The sequence below is a fragment of the Syzygium oleosum genome, unplaced genomic scaffold (genome assembly GCF_021117445.2).
Source record: "Syzygium oleosum isolate NSW1041296 unplaced genomic scaffold, Sole_v2.1 Sole_v2.15, whole genome shotgun sequence".
In the NCBI taxonomy this organism is placed as follows: Eukaryota; Viridiplantae; Streptophyta; class Magnoliopsida; order Myrtales; family Myrtaceae; genus Syzygium; species Syzygium oleosum.
In genome coordinates, this window is record NW_026607499.1 from 4,253,163 (window position 1) to 4,276,235 (window position 23,073).

A 23,073-nucleotide genomic window follows, 5' to 3' on the forward strand; every position below is an offset into this window, starting at 1 on the left:
AGGGACTGTCCAAAAGAGAATGCCTAATAGATGTCTAAAAAATTATTCCGAAAGGAGATAATTTTCTGATGAGCAGTGCTTCTGATAACAACGTACAGAACCACAGACATGAAATCTCCTCCGCATTTTAAAGCGCATGAAGAACATTCACACATGGGAGATTATTCAATTGTGTGATGGGCACTTCTAAATACAAACATGATCACCCATTTCATTAATGCAAGACAGATAATACATACACCGGCCTATAAATCATAATAACTATCAAATTGTGATGGGTCCGCAATGCCAAAGGAAGGTAAATGCAGTAAGCGCAGACGGGGCTTTTATTTTCCCAAGTACACCTTGCTACTCTGCTATGTTCTGTCAGTATACGTAGCGATATGAAGAAGCCCGTTAAGAACTTTTATCTATTCAACCAACATAGTATCTCCAAACACAATCAAAGGGAGATCATAATGAACAAAGTATAGCATAAATTACCCGATATATGCTCTGCTGATTCATCCGCAGCCCCTATTTTCACATTTGCATGTGCTACTTGCAATCGCTGAACATTAATAAACCAAACTTCTTTACCCAGAAAACACCTAGTAGGGAAAGTAAATTTAGATGGACAAACAAAAAAAATTGAACAATAACTTCGTCCCTTTTCCTAATCTGATACTTTTCCCTTTCCTGTACCCATTAACCAAATTTTACCTCTAGTTGATGTGTGAAAGCGCCCGATGCTTATGAACCTCCACACAGGCTTTCAAGCATCACGACTTCTGGCTCTGGAACACCTTCTATCTCTGCAATATACGCCTTCAATATCAAAGCTCTCGGGGTAAAGACGCCAAGAACTCCAGAGCATGCCAATTTGGTTGAGAGCGAGAAAGAGAGACCTCCAGCTCAGGAAATGGGCAAGATATTCTCCCTCAGCGCAGACTATCTCTGCACAGATGAGAACTCAAACTTCATTGGCGAAACCATATAGGCCACAAAACTCATTAACTTTCAAACACCGCAAGTTCATACAGAGACAGTAACATACTTTTCGAAGTTCTAGCAGAGAGAGAGAGAGAGAGATACCTTGGCCGGAGCTTCGGCCACACGGTAAGCATCTGCTGTGAGCCCCACCAACCATAAACCAGGAAAAACAATCTGCAAGCAAAAACCAAAAGAAACGAACAGAAAATCCCGTTTGTTCAACTACGGCACGAATTCATCGTACGAAAGGCCAATGAATATCCCACATAGAACATACATCGAGCTGCTTCTGCTCGTTCTTGGGCCTCTTCCTAGGCCTCCGGGCAGGCCTCGACCCCGTCATGATGAATATGTCCTCCTCGATCTCCTCCTTCGACAGCGATATCCAGAACTTCCTCTTCTCCTTCCTCTCTCCCTCCTCCGCGAAGCCCCGTAACCGCACGGATTTCGGCTGCGGCGGCTGCGCGTAATTCTCCTTGTCCCCGCCGAACGCACCGTACGCGGCGTCGGGAAACGACTCGCCGTTCCTCCACGGGAGCGGCGGCGGCGGAGGATTCGCCGCCCGCCTCGGCCTCAGATTCCACGGCCGCCGCCCCGCCGCTTCGGCCTCCTCCGCCTTGCCGCCCCCGGCCGCGCGATCCTGGCGCTCCCCTCCGGGGGCGGCGGGAGCTGCTCGGAGGGCGCGGGGATGCGGCCGGGGCTGCGGGACGGGCGTGATCCGACGCGCGGCGGCCGCGATTCGGGGTCGGGGTCGTCGTCGGGGGCGGCGGCGGCGGCGGGGGAGGGGGGGAGGAGGAGCCGGCCGTGGCGGGGGGAGGGGGGCGGCGGTTGCGGTGGGGGTGGGGGTGGGGGTGGGAGGGGGAGGGGGAGGGGGAGGAGGAGGAGGAGGTGGCGCCGCCCCAGCTGAGGAAGGAGGGGAGGGAGAAGTTGTGGAGGGGCTGCTGCGACTTCACCGGCGCCGTCGCCATAACAAGCTACGCGACCAGGCCGGGGGCGGACGGCTCCGAGCGAGAATGCCGCCGAGGGGCGCCGCGGGCAACCGGAGCGCCGAGGCTGCAGATGAAAGAGTCGAGCGAGGGTAGAGAGAGAGAGAGAGGATGAGAGGTGGTATGTTTTGGAGGAGGAAGGAGGAGAAGGAGGAGGAGGAAGAAGGCAGAAGCAGCATGCGAGAGAGAGAGAAACGAAGGCTTATATTGCGTTTGATTCTGTGTGTGTGTGTATGGGAGAGAGGCAGTTTTGCGGGCGTTTGGGTTTCACCTCCCCCCACGTGCTTTTACGTTATTGCCCCCCACAACGCCTTTCCATATCGTATATAATATATAAACAAAAGCATTGGTGTTGGACCAGAAGGGCTCCCTCCATCCATGGGTTGTTTTTTTTTTTAAGGGGCAGATTTCTCCCTTCTCCGAACGGAATTTCGTTCGATAACGACACGGTTTCTCCCTCTCGCACATTTTTTTTCCCCATTCATCAACCGGGTGGGCAACGGCGGGAGGTGGGGGGTGGCGGCGGCCGGCAGTCAACGGGGGGGCCGGCGGTGAGCGACGAGAAGGGTTTTTATTTCTTGTTTTGTTCCGGAAATAGGAAAAGTCATTTCTGTGTTTCAAACCAATTTCTGGACTGAAAAATTGTTACGCAAAATTGAAAAGTGAAGTTGCATTACCAAAACGGATTTCTGTTCCAAACCCGTTCCCGAAAAAAAAAAACATAGAGGAATAATTTGGTTACCATGCACACCCTAAGATATCCACAACTCGAATGGAAACCTTGTTTCAATTTACCAGAGTTGCTCCTTTTCAAACTCCGTTCGAGATTCATATTTTAATTCAGGTTCGCCGGTCATGTCTCGGAAGCACTTGTTAAGAATGAGAAGGTTGGGAGCGATCGCAGCATGCGTCTTTTCGCATTCTTGGAATATGTTATGTTTTTTTTAACTTAAGTTTGCCCTTCAGAGATTGCCCATTGGAATTAAGCATGTATTCACAAGCATTTACCTCTCTTTTAGCTTCAAGAATGACAATTACTTGATATGTGAAGATGGCAAGCCAAGATTTTGCTCATACTGGTCCATCGACAAGCGGAAATTGGATTCGCTTCACGTAACAACCGAAAATCTTCCGCTTTCTCTGTTTGTTTCGCGTGAAATGAATGATTTGGATAATTTTTTGCTAAAGACAATCGCTAATATCGCCTGAAATAATTGGTTAACGGAAAATGTTTTCATCATTAACAATTATGTCTAAACATTTATTTGGACGATGAAAATATTTTCGTTCATTCATTTTTGTAAGTGATGAAAGCGATTGTTCTTAGGAAAATATTGTCTAAATCATTCATTTTCCGTGTAACAAACGGAGCCTAACTCCTACGGAAAAAGTGTCCAGGAAATTTTAAAATGAGCAGAACAAGATTGGCTAAGTGGTCTAGTCGTCAATAGGGGTGTGCATTCGGTTGGTCAACCCAGGAACCAGATCAAACAAGCCCTACTCGGCCAATTCAAGGTCAGTTCGGATCCTAGTTCCAAATTTTTTTAACCGATCTTGACTGGTTCAATTCCTAGTCCGGGATCTTGAACCGATAATTCTACCTGACGGCCTTACAAGGCCGGTTCCACCCTAGAGAACATGTATTGAACCGAGATCTTAACCCTAAATTCAATTCCTAGTCCAGGATCTTAAACCTAAATTCTCTCTTTTAGACTATTATTGTCCCCTCTATCGCTCATGACTTGCTCTCTCGCCCTCCGTCTCTCTCTCGTTTCTCACTCTCCGGTCTCCGTTGTTCTACTCCACTTTGGCGGCTCCACACTATACTCCGGCGACTCACTCCAACATTCAATCCGGCATCTCCACTCACTCCAGCACTCACCGATTGTTCACCGGTCGCACCACTCCGGCGAACACAAGGCTTGGGATTTTTCACTTTCCTCTTTTCATTGTTGGATCCATTTGCAGCTTCATCTTGAACAACACTCATCATCGTCGAAAGGTAAGTCGCCTGAGATTTTTTGTCCCTTGTCCCTTCGTTTTCTTCCATGGATTTCTCGATTTTTGTTAGTTCATTATTTTTATCGGGGCTGAGCTCGCTTCATGTTTGTTTGTTTGTCTAAGTTGGAGATGGCTCGTGGATCCTTAGTAGACTCGGTTGTTTTGGAGAAGTTGATTCATTGTAGTGGCAGCCATTTTGCTTGCTCTTTGTATCCTTTACGTTAACTCATGTTTACATCGATTGGTCATAAATATGTTAGGACTAATATGCACTCGTGTGCAGGTGTGAAGTTTAAGAACATGAAAAGAAAAAGAAAAAGCCATGGTTGGTTCTTGGGTTTAACTCGAGAATCGGCTGGTTTCGGTTCGGTCCCAGTATCAAAATGGTCGGTTCCATTCCCAATTCAACAAATCGGGAAACGACCATGAGAGTATAGGTTTCAAGATGGGAGGTTCCAAGTTTCGGTTACGAACACCATCCACCTTGGAAACCAATCTTATGTAGTCTTGAGAATGGGCTGACTAGTAACATCATCTTTTGCTCGACGTTTGTAGACATATTGATTATTAATGAGCTACACGTTTTCATTCATGACAAGGGCTTCCAAAAAAAAAAAAAGGTAACTATTTTGCAAAACGCCGGCAGAGGGAGAAAAAACGACAACAAAAGGGGGGTGAACTTTTTTTATTTATTTATTGGTATGCCCTACTCTCACTCTCAACTCATTCTCAGACTTTTGCCTTGCCTCTTGTAAGGGCGTAAGAGTCGAGAACTCATATCTGAAACTATACGTCCACACCCCTAACCCTCTGAGAATGTGGGAATTCGAACTCTCCACCTCCCCCTTCCCAAGTAGAAAGGGTGGCTACCGAGGCAGACCCAGTGATGGGGAGTCGCATGGTTCGATCGATGCGGGTCGCAATCGATTGTCGGTGGGGGCTCGGGTCGGGCTCCATGAATTGCTAACCCGGCCCGACCTGCGGAGCTAGAGCCGGCGATCGGATTTCCCCTTTTCTTAATAACTCAAAATATCCGAACTTAGGGGGCCCGACTAATTCCCTTGTTGCACGCAGATCGTCGGTACCCTTTCCGTCCACGTTCATCATTTCTCGTCATAATCTCGTTGTCACACTTGAGACATGTATACGTTACATCCCAAACGCATGCATACCCATAAATGACAATATCATTTGGTTTTGAAGTCTATCGCTAATATTTAGTCCCAGGAGAAACGGTGATTCGATCACGCAAGTCGCCACATCACCGTCTGACATTTCGTCGCTCAGCCGATCTTTGAGAAAGATCGAGGGATAGCTGTATTGGAAATCCTAAAACTTGTTATGAAAGTGCAATTGAGTCTTTTAGCCCAAAAAAAAAAGTGCAATTGAGTCTTAAAAACTAGTTACCAAGTGCTATTGAGTTCTAAAACTTTCAAAAAAATGCAATTAAATCTCAAAACTTATCAAATTGGTCCAATCGAGTCTTTCTGTTGATCACACTTTTTGAAAGTTTTAGAACTCAATTGCACTTTCATGATAAGTTTTAGGACTTTTAGTGCACTTATCCCAGAGATCAATCTCTGTTTACTCTGTTGCGAAAAGTAATTAGGACGAGTTCGTAGCTAAACTCGAATACAAAAGGCCGGAAAATACAATTGAGATGATGAAAATGGTGGTGATGATTATTATCAGTATATAGCATTAAAATGACCCCAAGCCCATCAAAATGGACCGGCACCTAAAATGAGCTGTTTTTCATTTTAATAAGATATGGTTTTTAACTTAAAATCGTGCACCTGGATCAAACCAATCTAGAGGGAGACCCCGACGGGCGGGACTCCTTTTTGGTCAACTTGCGCATTCTCCGCTGTCAAACAGATTTGTTATTTTTCACGTCGCTCTTTATAATCCAATACTACATGTCAATGCTCTTTTCTTTATTTTACTGAAATTGTTTGACGTTCTTGTTTTGTCTAGGAAGTGATCAAATTGACCACCCTCTCTCACTCCAATTTGGCAATCGAGTCATCGGTATTTTACTGTGTACAACAAGGGCATTTCAAATTTCATGCTCGTACTCCTCTCGGACGCACGGAATTATCGCTAAAGTTCTACTTGTAATGCCGAAAGGAGTACGCACATGAATTGTATTATTCAAATTACGCACGGAATTATCTATTGATACGTAAAGTTCTAATTGTATTGCCAGATCGGTTGGGCCAATTCGTTGCGAAGGGCCAATCCAAGATGCGGGTTTCATGTCATTAACTTTGATTTTGGCACAAGAAGGACAGCGACAGCGACACTTCGTCCTCTGACTCGTTCGTTCGTTCACCATTATTGTTATTATGATTATTTTAATTTTATGCAATCTTTTCGTTGCGTCGAAAGTCTGATCCAGGAAGCTTTCGAGCTGAGACGATTTAACACGCTTTTCTCTTTTTTTGGGGGGGTGAAATTGAATATTGCCTTTTCGCCTTTTACCCTATCTGTTCGAGTAATTAAATATTAAACAATGTCTTCATCTAATAATTTAAATTTCTAGAACAATTTATCGTGGTCTCACAAAATTTAATATAATATAAGAACAGAAGGTCCTGAGTTCAAATCTTTCTGTACCTCCATTTGCTAATTAAATACAATCTGAGTCGATTCGGTGTGTTACATGGATTTAATTTAGCGTCTTAAACTGCATTTGTTTCGTGGAAAATGGCTTATTTGAAAAAAAAAAATTTCTAGAAAATATTAATTTCCTTTGCTTAAAATAATAACTGAATAGAAAACTTTTCATTATCGACAGCAATTTATGTCTCGATATTTTCGTGGACAACGAAGATATCTTTTGTTCATTCATTCTGTAAGAAATACAAGCGATCATTTTAAGGAAAATATTTTTAAAATTATTTATTTTTCACGAAACGGACAAAGTTTTATGATTAAAAAACAGAAACCATGTTCTTTGACGCAGCATGGTCACTGGTTTTCTGTTCGCGCAAGCAAAACGGAAAGACTAAACGAAATTCACCGTCGGGTCAATTGACCACATGCTTCACGTGACATGGAGACCTCGATCGAGGTTTGTCTTTTTGGACACGTGCTGCGTAAATTGGATCCCTAGCCAGCGACAAAAACCGTAAGTATGAAAACCTTCAAGGCGTTTAACGACTTTAAAAGAGTCTTTTAGACAAATCTATTAAGTTGCGTTTGGTAACCAGGATAAAATTTAGGATTCCTGCTCAATACAGGATAAAGCCGGATATAAGGGGGATATAGCTTGGATAAAATTATCCCAGGAGGGAGTTGGGATAAAAGGTGGATAGGATTTCTCATGTTTATGGTACTATTTTTCTCGAAACAAAATTTTTAAATAATAAAAATAAATTAATATTTAAATATAAAAAAATTAGTTATAATATTGAAAAGATAATTTAGAATAACAAAAAAACAATTTTCGTTTTTATATATTTGTATATTATTTATATAATTGAATTTCTTTCTACTTTATAGTATATATTTAATATCTATATTATTACATATTTTAGGTATAATAGTATAGTTTATAAGTTCATAAAATTTTTATAAAGGACCGATGGAAGGGAATAAAAAAATAAAAAAAATTTGTGTAAGTAAAAATGAGGTAGAATAACCCAGATTTTAATAAACAAATTCAAATTTGAAAAGAATCTTTCTAATTCTCGAAACTCCTCTATAATTTTGTGGTTCATGTCAAAGTTTCACAAAAGTAACGAAGGAGTCCAAATACTTGATCATAGTTTTATTCTCTTACTAGATTTGGCAGTGAATTATAAGAGATTTTTACAATATTCGTTTGTGCATTTTCAAATTCATTTATATTGATATGTTGCAAAATAACAAACAATGGGCGTGATGAAATATGAAAATATCTGACTTTATTACTGCAATTCACCAAACAGTGGATATGATATGGCAAAATCAATTGATTTCATATCATATCTTATCCAATCCTATCTTGACTAGAAATTCAGACGACCAAACGCAGCATTTATGTATTGTACGTGCTAAGGTGGTTGGGCGATGGATGATAAGATGATGACGTGGCATGCTTGGGAATTCGGTTTGATTTTCCTTTGTCTTTTTTCGAAAATTAGTTGGACTTGTTGGGTACTAGAGATCCGATCTTTTTTAGGGTTAACATCACCAAAAATTTCAAACTAATACACCGGTGATAAATTTACCCAAAACTAATTTTTTGACCACCAAAAACTCCAAACTGATATATTTGTGACAAATTTACCCTCCATTAAATTTAATTAATAAAAAAAATACAAAACTAATTTTGCTACGTCTTTAACACAAAATTTAACGGAAACTAAAGGGTAAATTTATTAGTGTACTTTTGTTATTTGATAAATATTATATTTTTTTGCGGAAACACTATAATTCGTTTAATTCGGGTTTAATAATGGTTGCTTGCGTGTCATTTAATACCTACGTGAGTTTAGATAAAGTATCTGTCTTAAATGTAATTGAATATTTATACTAATGCGATGTATTAGCGATGTTTACGCAATAATAAGGTTCCGATTATTATGCTAATATTAACTCTCAAGAAATAAGTATATCAGAGGTACTACTAATTCACTTTGGGTAAAGCTTTGTTGGTGGGCCAAAAACGATATTATGAAAAGTTTCGGGCTGGACTTAGAAATTGCAGTCCGTACGATAACGAAGCTTGCCTCTCTTCTTTTAGGTTTCCTCTCAGGCCCAACGGAAGCGTGGAATGTTTGAATTGCGTCTTCTTTTTTTATTTATTATTTTTGCTGACGATGATGCACCAATTTAGAATATAATTAAGCAAATTAAGGATAGTAATTAAATCAACGAGCTAGCAAATCCGTGCCCCTTGTCGTGTTAATCCCGTCGCGTGAAAATATGGTTGAACGCGGATATGCTCGCGCTTGAATAAAATGTGCTTTATAATTTCGTTGAATCGGCTTGATACAGAAATTGCATACCTACTAAAGAGGTTCGTACGGCATGATGGACGTGATTATCAAACCTATCGCCGTCTCGTGGGTTGCCATCACGCGGCACATCAACTTGTTTACAAATGCATGCTGATTACACACTATAACTCGTCTTAGCACTTTTAACACGTTTCCATACAACACGAGTGATTCCGACGCATCTGATCGCGTCGCATCCGAACAAATGACGTGTCAACCTAGACGTGTTCTTGTGCGTCTAAACAAGTTAAAGCAGGTCAACCAATACCGTCGAGGATTACCGGATCGAGTTCTATTTACACTATTTCCATGACATGATCGTGCTCGTTCGCTCGCTCTCTCTCTCTCTCTCGGGCAAAAAATGCAGAAGAAACGCGCGCGCGCGCGGCCGAACCAAGGCATCCGACCACTTTTTTTTTGTTTTTTTTTCTGGTCGAAATCCGGCCACGTTAGCTGCGCCGAGGAAATCTGAAACGTGGAGGATGTTCCAACGACCCGAAGAAACGTGGGAATCGTGCTTTGACTCCAAGGGTGGGGGCCCACGATTCTGCGAGATAAGTCTGTCAAATTTTTTTTACTTCTTTTTCCCATTTTATTATTATTTTTTTCCTGGATAAGGCGGATAAGATATTATAATCTTATTACCGCTTTTGTTCGACACGATTTAACGGATATCCTCTGAAAAACAAAAAGAGAAGAAGAGGAAGATTCCGAGCGCGCGCCCGAAAAATAAAAAAAATATATATAGTTTCGCAATTTCTGCCGTGGCAGTTCCACGTCAGCAGAGCCTTTCGGAGGGAGGGGGGCAATTGGGATTGGGATGGCGTGTTCTCGAGCGCGCCCTCGCCGTCCACGTGGCCACGCCTCGTTTCCTCCATGCTCCCCCTCCCCTTTTGGAGATGTTGTTGCTTTGCGAATTCTAGCCTCTTGGCTAGCTGTCCAATTCGAGAGATGCGACCAATTAAGCATGCGCCGTCGTATCAAACTTAATTGGATCGCGATCTAGTACGATACCCACACGGGGGCCGGATCAACGTCTCGTCCTCTGGCACGTGGCGAGGTCTCGCGCGCTTCTCCATGAGCATCCGTTTCGAGAAATGAATAGAGCTTTTCGTTGAGATCAGCCGAGACGCCGACCGGAGGCTTAGGAGCGCGCATGAATCCATTCGGCAGAATTGCTCCAAAACGCATTCCGAATAAATGCGTTTGTTAAAAAATTTCGAACGCATTCGAAGAATTTTTGATTCCGGAATAAAAATGCGTTTGTTAAAAATACTTGATTTCGAATCATTCGATTAGTAACGCATTTTTTATTCCAGAATGAGTTTTGGGTAAGAAAAAGAGAAGCTACTTTTTGTAGCTTTCCTTTTCCAGAATGCATTCTCCATATTTTCTCTCTTTTTCGTGGCCTTTACAACACATTTTGAGATCTCATTAATTTTTTTTTTTCAGAAAATGCATAAAAATTGAAAATTCCAGAAAAATTCATAAAAATTTCCAGAAAATAAAAAAAAGTCAGATTTCGGGAAAATATGAAATTTGGTGAATTTTTTTCAAAAAATATAAAAAAATCAAAAATTTCAAAACTTCACAGAATGGCTTAGAATACCTTTGGGCACCCACTTTGAATGAAATTTAATTTTTTTGAGGTGCCTAAAAAAATCAAAAAATCAAAAATTTTAAAACTTCACAAAATGGCTTAAAATACCTTTGGGCACTCACTTTGAGTGAAATTTAATTTTTTTGAGGTGCCCAAAAAAATCAAAAAATAAAAAATTTCAAAACTTCACAAAATGACTTAAAATTTTTCTTTGAGTGAAATTTATTTTTTGAGGTGCCCAAAAATCAAAAAATAAAAATTTCAAAACTTCACAAAATGACTTAAAATACTTTTGGGCACCCACTTTGAGTGAAATTTATTTTTTTTGAGGTGCCCAAAAAAATCAAAAAATAAAAAATTTCAAAACTTCACAAAATGGCTTAGAATGCTTTTGGGCACCCAATTTGAGTGAAATTTATTTTTTTTGAGGTGCCCAAAAAAATAAAAAATAAAAAAAGATTTCTGTTCCAGAAATCAATTTCTGGAGCAGAATTAATCATGTTTTATCAAACAAATTTCTCCTTAAAAAATCAATTTTTGGCAAGAATTCCGGAAATCAATTTCTGGCAAGAATTTGATTTCTGGAGCAGAATGGTTACCATTCGCGCCCTTATGCGCCACGGATTTTTGCAAGGGTGCGCTCGAGCCATATTGACCTCAATAAGAAGGACTAGCCTCTTTTTCTCGAAAGAAAGAAAAGAGAAGCAAAGTCCTAAACATATCTGAATTGATAAAAATGCCGTGATGCAATCGATTCAAATTTATCGTTTCGGTTTCGGATTTTAGCTCAAATAATTTGTGATTAAAAAAAAACATAATCTCGGGAGAAAAGTCAGATGTATGTAATTACCATACGATGATGCCTGTATCCTCCAATATAACATAAGCAACTGAATTAAAAGTCACTAAGGATGCGTTTGTTTGAGGGAAAGTATTTTTCAAGAATTCGTTTTATGAATTTTCGCCCGTTTGGTTCGCCGAGAATGGTAAGTCAACTGAAAACACTTTCCGATCAACGAAAACATTCATGTATAAAATTATCAAAGTGAATTTCCTAATTTAACAAGGTGAAAACGCTTTCCAGAATTGCTAATCTTTAATTTGATAATATTTTTTTTCTTATCTTTTTTTATTCTAAGAAGGAAAAATTCATGTATTTTCTTTTCTTAATAAAAATAATTTAAAAATAACAAATAATTTGAAATAATTTAAAAATATATAAATTTTTTTTTGATAATTTTCACCATCAGATTTCCCTCGTCAAACAACTAGAAATACTTTCCAAGTCCTTTTTAGATTTTAGCCAAACACCGAAAAATGAACTCATTTTTTCTGCAAAATGATTTCCTGAAAATTATTTTCCAGAAATTCTTCATTTTCCGCAAAACAAACGTACCCTGAAAAGCCTAAAACCGACCACACTATTTACGAAGTTCAATTTTTCTGGAAAATTCCAGGAAAAAAACAGAAGCAAGGAAAAAGAAGTTATCGAAGTCAAGTCAACTATTCCTAGATTGAGTCAGCGAATCAACGGCTTGACGTGCCGCCTTAGAGAAAACGCGCACCGTACTACCGCAGCAGAGGATCACTCCCTCCCCCCCTCCCCCAACACACTTCCATCCTCGTTCGACCGAAGAGAGCGAAAAACCTAAATATATGGATATGATGTCTCCTCCTCTGTTCGTTGTTGTGGCTCCCCCTCTCTCTCTCTCTCTCTCTCTCTCTCCTGCGAAAAGCCGAGGAAGAAGCACAGCAGAGACACGAAGTAATCAACCCTAAAACCCAACCCCATCTCCCTCTCTCTCAGATCCCGTGAGCTCGTACCGACATCTCAGATCCCCAAATCGAGCTCCAATTCAGATCACCCACACACGAGCCATAACCTTGTTCTTCCCGATCACGCATTCGACCCGGGGGGGTGGGGCGGGGGCGGGGGGGGAAGAGTGTTTCTCGAGCGCCCCATGACGCGGCGGTGCTCCCATTGCAGCCACAATGGGCACAACTCCAGGACCTGCCCCAACCGCGGGGTCAAGCTGTTCGGGGTCAGGCTGACCGACGGGTCCATCCGGAAGAGCGCCAGCATGGGCAACCTCAGCCACTACGCCGGCTCCGGCTCCGGCTCCGGCGTCGGCCTTGGGGGCGGCGGCGGGGGCAACAACCCGGGCTCGCCCGGGGACGGCCCGGACCACGGCGACGGCTACGCGTCCGAGGATTTCGTTCCCGGGTCGTCCTCGAGCCGCGAGAGGAAGAAAGGTGATGGCTTTGGTTGTGATCGTCTGGTGTTTCATTTGATTGGTGGTTCTGTGCGATTGTTGTTGGGTCGTGGACAAAGTTTTAAGGCTCGGTGGAAAAAAGGGGTTTTGGGATTTTGCATGTTTTTGGGTTAGGATTAGGCGGTGATGTCTACGGTTTGCCCGATCGGCGGGAAGGCTGTTGGATTGATGATGACATGGATTTATTGCTTGATGCTGATGGAACCGTGAGGTGCAGAGTCCCGATTTTTGTTGATGATCGGGGTTTTTTAGTTGCCTCCATATGTTCCGGTTTCCCGTTCGGGGGATGGGTTGTCGTGTGCCGCTTCATCGGGGGGGGGGGGAGGTTCGGTCTTTGAAGTGATTGCCAAATCAATGCGGCACTTCGATTTAAAAATCGCAGTTGTTTTGATGCGTGCATTGGGAGAGGTTCCGTCGTTGATCTACTCGAGATAATCGTGCCGAGGGATCAGTTGGTCGATGAGTTTGTATGCATTGTGAAGTTCTGAAGAAGCCCTGTCCTCGAAATAAGGACGGGAAACTCGTCTCACATGCTCAAATGATATCTTGAGCTTTGTTTACCCAAATTGAGTTTGTCGTTGAGATGGCATTGCTGTTTGTATTGTATGATGGAGCAGTTTGTCTATCCAAGTTGTGATCAATCAGTACTATGCTGATATCTACGGTTTTCTCAGAAATTCCATAAGACTGAATTACTTGAGATGCCTGTGCCCATTCTCGGATTTCCAATGTCAAGTTCGTAAAATAAAATAAATTTCTCGTTCTGATAAGGTTTCTAAGTCCTAGATTAATGTGTTCAGGATACATGTTTTGCTATTGAGATTCGTTGAAAGTGATAATAATTTGTGATGCAGGTGTTCCTTGGACTGAAGAGGAGCACAGAATGTTTCTATTGGGTCTGCAAAAGCTCGGCAAAGGTGATTGGCGTGGGATTTCTCGCAACTACGTCATTTCTAGGACGCCGACACAAGTGGCGAGCCATGCTCAGAAGTACTTCATCAGGCAATCTAACGTGTCGAGGAGAAAACGACGCTCGAGCCTGTTTGATATTGTGGCAGAGGAAGTTAGTATTCTTGTATTCCATTATCTATATGGGAACCTATTTTTACATGCATATGTTCATCCCCAAGTCCGGTTTAAAACCTCAAAACGGACTGGTCATAAATTGAGTTTGGCTTTACTTTCCTTATTTGTGAATAATATGGAACCCAGATGCTACCCAAAATTTTTGTTTCTTCAAATTGCCATCTTCGTCACCTTTTTGACCTTTTTTTACCCATGCATTATTAGTGCATATACATGCTATTCATTTTCATTTACATTGCAGTCGGTTGATGTGCCAATGGGATCAAGGGACTTCTTCACGGTCAATGAACAACAGCCGGAAACAGAAGTAAATGATGCCTTGCAGCCACCTGTTGTTGACGAAGAATGTGAATCTATGGACTCCACCAACTCGAATAACGGAGACTCAGCCCCGCCAAAGCCGGATATTTCACAATCACAGTCGTCTTATCCAATGATATACCCAGCCTACTTTTCGCCGTTCTTCCCGCTTTCATTCCCCTTGTGGACAACTGGGTTCGGGGCGGACAACTCGACCAAGGAGATGCACGAGGTGCTCAAGCCCATGGCGGTTCACTCGAAGAGCCCGATAAACGTGGATGAACTTGTCGGCATGTCGAAGCTCAGTCTAGGAGACTCCATCGGCAACACTGGTCCCTCTTCTCTATCGCTGAAACTGCTCGAAGGATCTAGTAGCAGACAGTCGGCTTTCCATGCCAACCCGGCCTCCAGCACTTCAAGAATGAACTCGAGCATTGTGAGTTAATCAGAAAAAAGACAAGCGGGAAACCTTTGGCTCAAAGGCTGCGATCTGATCTATCAACCGAGTGCCGAGGTGAGCTTTGTGTTATTGTTAATAGAAGGGAAATAATGTGCAGTCTGGTCTGAGCAGTTCTAGTATAATTGCCTTTGTAGGATACCTTGAATAAGGTCGTCGTCATTCTATTTAGTGGCAGAGAACAGTTCCTAGATTGTAGGTTTTAGTAGCATCTGTAGGAAATTCATTTGGATCTCATAATTCAGTGTCTTTCTCAAAAGCTCTTTAATGTTTACTAAGGATAGGCCAGCATTCATGATTCTCCAGCAATTAATCAAAGCTTGGTGAGCAACTACATCTGAGAGTCACCCAGAAATAGCTGTCTCAAACCTCATATAGGTGAGTAATTATAAGTCCCTTGCCCGGCGTGGGATCACCCCACCCACCCCTTGCCTGATGCTGAGCAAGTGATTCTGCCCCAGGTGAGGGCGGGGTGAAGCGGGTCCAGAGTCCGTGCAAGACGAGAAAGTATCTGATGTGTTGATCGTCTGGCTGATGTGGTGTAATGAACTAATCAGCGAGTCCTCATACGCATCATGCATCTGAACCAATTTCGAGTTTCTGCTTTTTAAAAATGCTCTCTTCTTATTAGGAAAGAAAACCTTCTCGAACTACTTATTTGCATTTTACCGATCATTGTAGCTTCACGGAATGCGTTCTCAAACAGATCATGTGTCTCTGTCCCAGAAAAATGGAAAGAAGCTGTAATGCTCTTTTAAACTGAGACAGGCCCAATAGTTTGAGCTACGGTTGGCTCTCCTTGGGGCTCTTCCTCATTTACGCTCATATCTTCTACTCATCATGTTAATGATCCTCACGGACTACTTTCAAGTATTGCTTGTCACTAGATTGAATTGAACCATCCAGGTAAGCAATCTTCCCCAATGAACCCAGTCCCCACACCGCTATACCCGACCGAACGGTTGGGTCAGGCCCGGCTGGACCCTCAGTCAGCCCAATATCCACAAGAGGTGTGTCGGTTGTCGTGTTTTCGGCCAGTCGGGTTGGTTTTTCCGGCACAGGGCTCTTCGACTTTGAAGTGCTGCTCACGGTCATGTCATGGTCTATTTAAACTGTCGGGGTCAAATATGTCTCTGAGATGCTCGTAGATTGGTTGTGCTGCTCAAAACTAACTCGATGTGTTTTTAAGGCGATGCGGGAGCGAGTGAGCCGCGGGCTGAGTAACGATACCCGTGCTCACGGCAATCCAGAGTGGGGCTGCCTATAGCGGATACCCCTCCGACATCAAAGACCGTTGCACCAGCAGATGAGTCTGGTGCATGTCAAAGCTTTATGAGCACAATTGAGCCGCGGTAAGAGATGACAGAGAGTGGAACTGCCTCTGACATCGAATCGGCTATATGCGCACGCCCCCACGAACGCTCGTGTGCGCTGCAACCGAAAAACATGTTACTGTTGAATTCTCAGTACGTTTCAACAGCTTCAAACCAAAACCCCAAAAAAGGTGGATAAGGGTTGACATTGATCTCTCCGCAAGTTGCATGCAGCACAAGAGCCACCCAGACAAGCCCCCTGTTAATGATCATTGCGCACAAACCAAACTATATTGCATGCCAGTTTGCAAGATTTGACAAGTAATGGGGGGGAGAGACAGAGAGAGACACACTAGAAAAAGTCAGGAATAGATGGCAAACACATCAAATTGCGGATTGACAATGTACAATATGTGCCCACACCATTAACCTATGCTTGGATCTTCCTAAAAACAACATCACAAAGGCCTTCAAGATTCTCTCTATCCATGCAAACAAATTCCAATTTGGCAACGTGTTTGTACTCTAACCCAAGCCCATCAGTAAGTTGAGCCATCTTGTTCGGCAAAAACTTGGCGTTTTGCAAAAAGCAGAGGGAGATGGCTTTAATTATGAGCGGGTGTTTAATCATGTTGATACGACCAAAAGCTCCCTTCATTGACTGGTTTTACCGAGACAAACCTTGTTCTTATCATCGACCTGCGTGCGCACTGCGCTATGGACTTGATGGAGGACAGGTCATTCTAGAGGTCAGCTCTCTGAAATGGTCCTTGATCACGGATTCGTTGAACTTCTGGAGTAAAACATCATTGATGAAGATGCCGGGCCAGAAGAGAAAACAGGTTCTGTAGTTTAAATAAGCAAGCAAAGACAGTGCTGCTGTAGTTGAATTGGCTTGAGGACAAAAGATGAAGCCCCGGGAGTTTATTTAACCTATTGGAGAACTTAGCCGTCAACAAAAATCTCATCAACAGCAGTTGGGGAGTGCATAGTTAATTAGATGAGAAATTTTGTAGCAAGAAATTGTTAAACATGTGATGACTTGCTTTTTCTTACGTAATGGAAACAAACATTAGGTGGTTTTGATTGATGTTTAGGTGAGCATTGAGAATGTTCGGAAAGAGATTCCAAGTTCCGCCCAACAATTGATTATTCCTAATGAAAATTAAGACGGCGGAGTGGTTATGAATTAAACCGTGTAGGGCATAACTTGGTTCGGCTGCTAACTGGGTCATGCGCCGCCTCTTTACTTTGTAAGTAAAGTGAAGACGAAAGAGGACAAATGTTTGAGTAAAAATCAAATTATGTATAACTATATATTATAATAGGATTATAAAACACACACACACACATATGTGGTAATTAACTAGTCTTAGACCATTTTTACACACCCTCCGGACCTACTATAGTCTTAAAAAAAATTAACCTTTAATGCATGACTAGACTGATCTTTAGAGCTTTTTCTTTGGAAAAAGGGAATTCAACGAGAATTTCTTTTTTATTGCTACCGTAGAGGATGGGGAGGGGCGATCAACTTGGCTACTCTGTTTAAACGATATCATGAAGGGCGTACACCCGCTATAGATTTAATTAGAACCGCGTAAAGATCATACTTAGCATCACTTACGACCTATGTATGAGCTCCGTCACCACCTCCCCACCGAGATCCTAGAGGATTAGAACTCATTCATTGAAGCAAAACACTTGCATGGCTACGGTAAGCCGGTTCGAAGCTGTGATCTTGTGTTGAGGAATATTGAGCAACTTTCACGAATCGGAGAATACGATAAACCACCTCCATGTGAGACTCCTTACGATCGTGTACCATTAGGCCATTCCCACCACTAATATACAGCTACAATCAATATCAATTTGGAGTGACAATTTCTCTCTTGATTTCCCCCAAAACGAGATAATTGGATAGTGTTTGAGATTCTTCTGTGAGTAAAATGAAATATCTAGACAAGCTTCAAACTTTGCAAGATTTCACGACAATTAGTGCGCGCCGCCTTCCCTCTTCTCCCTAGAGTTTTCTCCTCTCCCTCTCATCTTCACACAATTTTCTTCTTTAATCACCATAGAGGAGAGGGTTTGAGCTAGATCTCTTCCTCCTTTCTTTTTCCTTTTTCTTTGGCTGATTTGGTTCTATATTCTCTTTTTTTTTTGTTTTTCTCTCCTTTAGAGGAGTTTTTCTCTTATGATCTAGTTTAGATTCATGAGCTTTTCTCTCGTTTTGGGCAGGTTTCTATCCCGATTTAATCTAGATTTTGGGATTTTTTCATGTATGATCTCGAGGTTTCGCTTTCCTCGAGTTCCGTTGGTGTGCAAGTAAAGTTTCAAAGAAGATCATAGGAGCTTTGTGAACGTTTCACTCTCATGATTGTCAGATCTGTACTAATTCAACCTTATTACTCTACACGGCATGATTTTGGGGATGCAGAAAGGCAAAGCCGTCACAAATTTGCTTTTTGAGCAGGTTATCCCTAATCTTGTTTTGATGATTCATCTTGTTATCAGGAATTTGTTTTGTTTTGAAGTTGTCTGGGATTTATCTTGATTTGCTGTTGAACTATATTATTTTTCTCTTGTATTTTCGTGAAAATGAATGAAATGTTATTTTGACCAAAAAAAAAAATCCCCCGACAATCGCCAGCCACCATTTTGAAACGGTGGAAATTTCCAAGGAGCATCTTGGTACTAAGAGAGGTACAACTACTGTTCCAGTTACAAGACAAAAGCAAACCCATGGGAGGGTGGCATGCTAACAACCACAAGCTATCTTCCCCTCTCATGCAACATTATTGGCTTCTGATACTGTCAAATAATTGTTCCCAAGGTCCTGCATGTGTCCAATTGAGCTACCTGCTGAGGATAATGTGAATAATCACAGTGCAAAATAACAGTTGATTGGGAAAGGTTGATGTTTGCATCTTGATGTATATGCTGTAAAAATCAATCTTATTCAAGAGGGACAAGAAAAGATCAACTTCCCAGCTAAAATGTAGCTCATCGATAAGACACTTACTCGGAAAATACAGATGCAGACAGAAGAAGAAGAAGAAGAAGAAGAAGAAGAAGAAGAAGGAGGAGGAGGAGAAGGAGTGGGTGACTCTGTTTCTGCTATCACTTTCCCAGTGCACAAAACAGGGGCTAAATTTTCATTCTCTTTTTCTTTTTTACAAAGAAAAGCTGTAGCAGTCGTGGTACTGGTAAGGGGGGGTGGGGCGGCGAGTCTTGAGCAGGAAGGAAAGAGACCACATGTCGAAACCTTGGACTGTTACTGTGCTCACACTGCTTATCCCCACAAACACGGTCGCGCAGTCCCATGATTCCCCGTGCTGTATTCTGCATGCTGGTCCCTCTTGGGCAGGTTCTATGATCTTTCTGCCGGCTCAAGAGTTAAAATTGGAGTTTTCTTCCATACTCCGTTAGTCCACAATGGCTACCGTCTCGTTGTGTTGAGAACCATGGTCAAAAAAACGTTACGCGATGTAATGATTCTTTACAGTGAAGCAGACGATCGTAAATCTATGAGTTTGGTAAGACACGTGATGTGGTTTTAACAAAGACTAGAAGTCTCGCGCACTGCAGAAATAGTCCTAAATAGGTTAATACATCAGCACGGACGGTGATATTTTCGCCCCGCCATGTCCATACAAGAGAAGAGACCTATCTAGGTTAATACATAAAGAGTAGAAGTCTCGCGTACTACAGAAGTAGTCCTAAATAATATTAACAAAGACTAGAAATCTCGCGTACTACAGAAATAGTCCTAAACAGGTTGATACATTGGCGCGGAATATGATATATTCGCCCCCGCCATTGCCGTGTCCATACAAGAGAAGAGACCAATGCTGTGCCATGGCTAATAGCCGTCGTCAAACAGGATGCTCTGCTGGACCCCAAGTGTTTTTTTCTATCGAGGGTGGAGATCGAGGGTGGTGGTTGGTCCAACGTTCTTTAAGCAGCAGCAAGACTGGTAAAATTGGCAAAATTCCTAATTTAATAAGACCTGAGAAAATGGGGTCAAAATTTTTATAAAATGCCCTATGGTCGATCAGATAAGGCTCCATAATGGGACATGAGGAGAGGCCAGGAAGCCAGGGAACTGGACAAGATGACGCCAAAACAAGAAACAGGAGAACGGAAGGGAAAATGCCCTCCTCTCTCTAACATCATCCGAAGATCAGCCCGTGTAAAGACCAGAAGCTATGATCCCATTTGGCCATGGGCCCCCCCTCGCCCCTCCCTGCTTCCTCTTCTCATTCTTTTATTAAGCTTTGGCCTTCGATTCCAAGTCCACGTTCAACTCCACTCTCTCCCTCTCCCTGTCCCTCACAAGTAACAACAACAAAGTAATGGAGCCACCCATCAACAGTAAATGCATTGAGGCTCAAACGGGCACTTCCTACTCCACAGACACTCCCTCACGATCAGGCTCATGCTCGGAGAAAGTCGGAGCGCCAGAGTGTGGTTCTAGTGACTCCAAGAAGCAAAAGGGTCGGTCCCGGAATGGCCCGAGCTCGGACGGCGGCCCGAATTACCGCGGGGTACGGCAGCGCCAATGGGGCCGGTGGGTGTCTGAGATCCGGGAGCCGAGGAAGAAGTCGAGGATCTGGCTGGGGACGTTCCAGACGGCGGAGATGGCGGCCCGGGCCCACGACGTGGCCGCGCTCACTGTCAAGGGCCGGTCGGCCCACCTCAACTTCCCTGAGCTGGCCGAGCTGCTCCCCCGGCCCGCGAGCAAGTCGGCCAAGGACATCCAGGCGGCCGCGGCCCTGGCCGCCACGATCAGCTTCCCGGGCAGCGATGGAGCCGCGGGGGAGGCCAGGCTGAGCCGGCCGCAATCCCCGGACGCCACGGTGGAGTCATTCGACACCCAGGAGTCGGCGAATTCGCCGTTGGACGACACCTTCATCAACCTGCCGGATCTTTTGGTGGACTTCAGCAACAGAATGGATGAGCTCTGCATGTCATTCACATGGCAAGAGGAAGATGGCACAAGGTTTAGCCCCGGAGACGACCCTTTTCTCTGGAATTAGCCATCATTACCAGCTCAATCGGGCCTCGTTGGGATTGAGTCCAGCTTATAATTGAGACACACAAGCACCTCAATTAGCTGCCAACAGAAAATGAATGATTGGGTACATGCGAGTTGCAGTAGAATTGAGTGATGATGATAGGAACAGAACAGCCCTTTTTTTTTTCTGTCATCTTGAGCTGTTGTTTCAAAAGGTAGTTTATTTTGGATCTTTCTTGTTTCTTTTTGGGCATGAGAGTGTATATAAGTTCGTCATTCCTTGTACATGTTTCTGGAAAATGCATCATCTTCTGCTGATCCTGATCTTCCTCACGCAGCTTAAGAAAGCCAATTGCCCTGCTGCTACTGTCACTTTCTTCTGTTGGACCTTCTTTAAGCTTTCCTAAGTGAAAAGGGATCACAAGAAATTGACCCAGAAAAATATTATCATAAACGATGAAAAGAAATCTGCTTGTCATCTTATAAAAAGCACCATCTTTACTAAGTAAGTTTCCATTTACTTGGCGAAAGTGAAATGAAATACTTATCTGCTTCACTTTTGAAGGTTTGTTGACATGATGAAAATTCATAGAGATGTGATAACCAACTATAAACGTGTAAAAGGCCACATGCACATATAGATGAAGTCACAATTTTAGAAACTCTCCAAGTCTAAAGGCTCTCTCGCATTTATGGATAGCTACAAGTACAAGTTGCCTTCAACAAAATCTTACTTTACAAAATTCGATTGACTGACTCGTCACGTCATGTCGCGATTGGCTCGCATTAGTCTCGAATAATAAGATAAACATTCGACACCGAATATAACGGCCTGAAAACATTTTTGGCCAAGACAATCGCCGTTAACATCCGATTGTCCTTTATTTGTTTTTTTTGCCCCCCCGACACGCGCTGGTTTGGGCCGTGTTTAATCTCACCACAATCCCAACAAAAAACTCGACAACATGCTCGAACATCTCACTTCTAAAATCGAAGGAGGGTCTTTGCTCCCTCTCGCTTTGATTCTCGGTCTCGATCTAAAACCTAGTAACGAACCGAAAACCACGTCCTTAGACAAACCGTATTACCATATAAAATATGCACTTTTAGGTCACAAAACAACAGCTCAAGAGTTGGCATCAAGCCAATAAATCCGCCAACAAATTTAAGCTTATCTTCAATGACAACAAACCGGTTGCAGTTAAACCTAACCTCAGCACGCCAAGAGTTTCCAAAATGCTTATGTCTTAACTTCATTTCATTTATTTTCTTATTGAAATTTAGAAAAAGTGGAATGCACAGCATTACATTCCAATTAGTAGGTGAAGATTCTTCCTTTCGCACGCATTATTCTAACGAGCGTGAGACGGCCAACCATGGCCCAAAGAACACGTAGCACAACAAAACAATGGGTTGACAGTAGGCGTATTTCCACATGGAAACCTCGAATTTTGCGTCCATAGAATCACCCTGTCTACTCCACCCCAACCTTCGTGGAGGCCTGTCCTGATGTCAACGTCGACGCACCATCTCAACCGAGTGAAGAAATCAAAGAAAAGAGAGAGAGAGTCCAAACGACCCACCGGCCGTAAATTCATCTGGTAAACGAATGTGCAAACTGCTCCTCACGTTCTTGGGATTTGGATATGTTGGGTATAATTTCATTTTCGGCTTTCGATTTCGCGGGGCAAAGCGAGGAAGGCACCATAGAACGCGACGATTCCAAATTCAGGATGTGCGGAGAGACAGAAAATAAGTGCGCGCCAATGACTTGCCATCATCGCTCGAAAACGAAAGCTATTCGGACATTAAAGAAGCTGTGCATGAGAAGGCCCATGTAGGACCGACCTAAAATTCCCATTTATAGCATGTGAGACTAACTGGCAATTTCTTCTGTCTTCTTCAATTGTCACTGTGGTTCCTGTCAAACGGACAAAGTGTCCTTCTCTCCTTTTGAAGCAGACATTGATGCAGCATGGTCCCTCGTGGTCCTTTCCATTCATGCCCAACTCATTCCACACGTCACTTAGCTTTTCATAATAGTCTGATTCCACGCTGAACAAGGGTCAGAACTAAT

General features: G+C 42.9%; 3 protein-coding genes across 3 annotated transcripts; 2 read left to right on the plus strand and 1 right to left on the minus strand.

Moving 5' to 3' along the window:
• Positions 1-451: 451 nt before the first annotated feature.
• Positions 452-1,777, minus strand: LOC115666593 (uncharacterized; the record flags this gene model as incomplete). The annotated part of the gene is made up of 3 exons (XM_030588299.2): positions 452-936; positions 1,075-1,146; positions 1,250-1,777. Coding segments are annotated over 3 exons (606 nt in total), but the record flags the coding sequence as incomplete, so codon positions are not given.
• A 10,430-nt stretch (positions 1,778-12,207) lies between these two features.
• Positions 12,208-14,954, plus strand: LOC115689268 (transcription factor KUA1). The gene is made up of 3 exons (XM_056318403.1): positions 12,208-12,800; positions 13,675-13,883; positions 14,148-14,954. Exons 1-3 carry the CDS (start codon positions 12,509-12,511, stop codon positions 14,649-14,651), a joined length of 1,005 nt encoding a protein of 334 aa, XP_056174378.1. The 5' UTR covers positions 12,208-12,508; the 3' UTR covers positions 14,652-14,954.
• Positions 14,955-20,065: 5,111 nt separating this feature from the next.
• Positions 20,066-21,357, plus strand: LOC115689213 (ethylene-responsive transcription factor ERF039). The gene has a single exon (XM_030615202.2). It carries the CDS (start codon positions 20,335-20,337, stop codon positions 21,016-21,018), a length of 684 nt encoding a protein of 227 aa, XP_030471062.1. The 5' UTR covers positions 20,066-20,334; the 3' UTR covers positions 21,019-21,357.
• Positions 21,358-23,073: the final 1,716 nt, after the last annotated feature.

Coding starts and splice junctions, on each gene's coding strand:
- LOC115689268 (XM_056318403.1), top strand. CDS start 12,509: ATGACGCGGCGGTGCTCCCATTGCAGCCACAATGGGCACAACTCCAGG. Junction 12,801..13,674: donor GAGCCGCGAGAGGAAGAAAG/GTGATGGCTTTG, acceptor TTTGTGATGCAG/GTGTTCCTTGGACTGAAGAG. Junction 13,884..14,147: donor TTGATATTGTGGCAGAGGAA/GTTAGTATTCTT, acceptor TTTACATTGCAG/TCGGTTGATGTGCCAATGGG.
- LOC115689213 (XM_030615202.2), top strand. CDS start 20,335: ATGGAGCCACCCATCAACAGTAAATGCATTGAGGCTCAAACGGGCACT.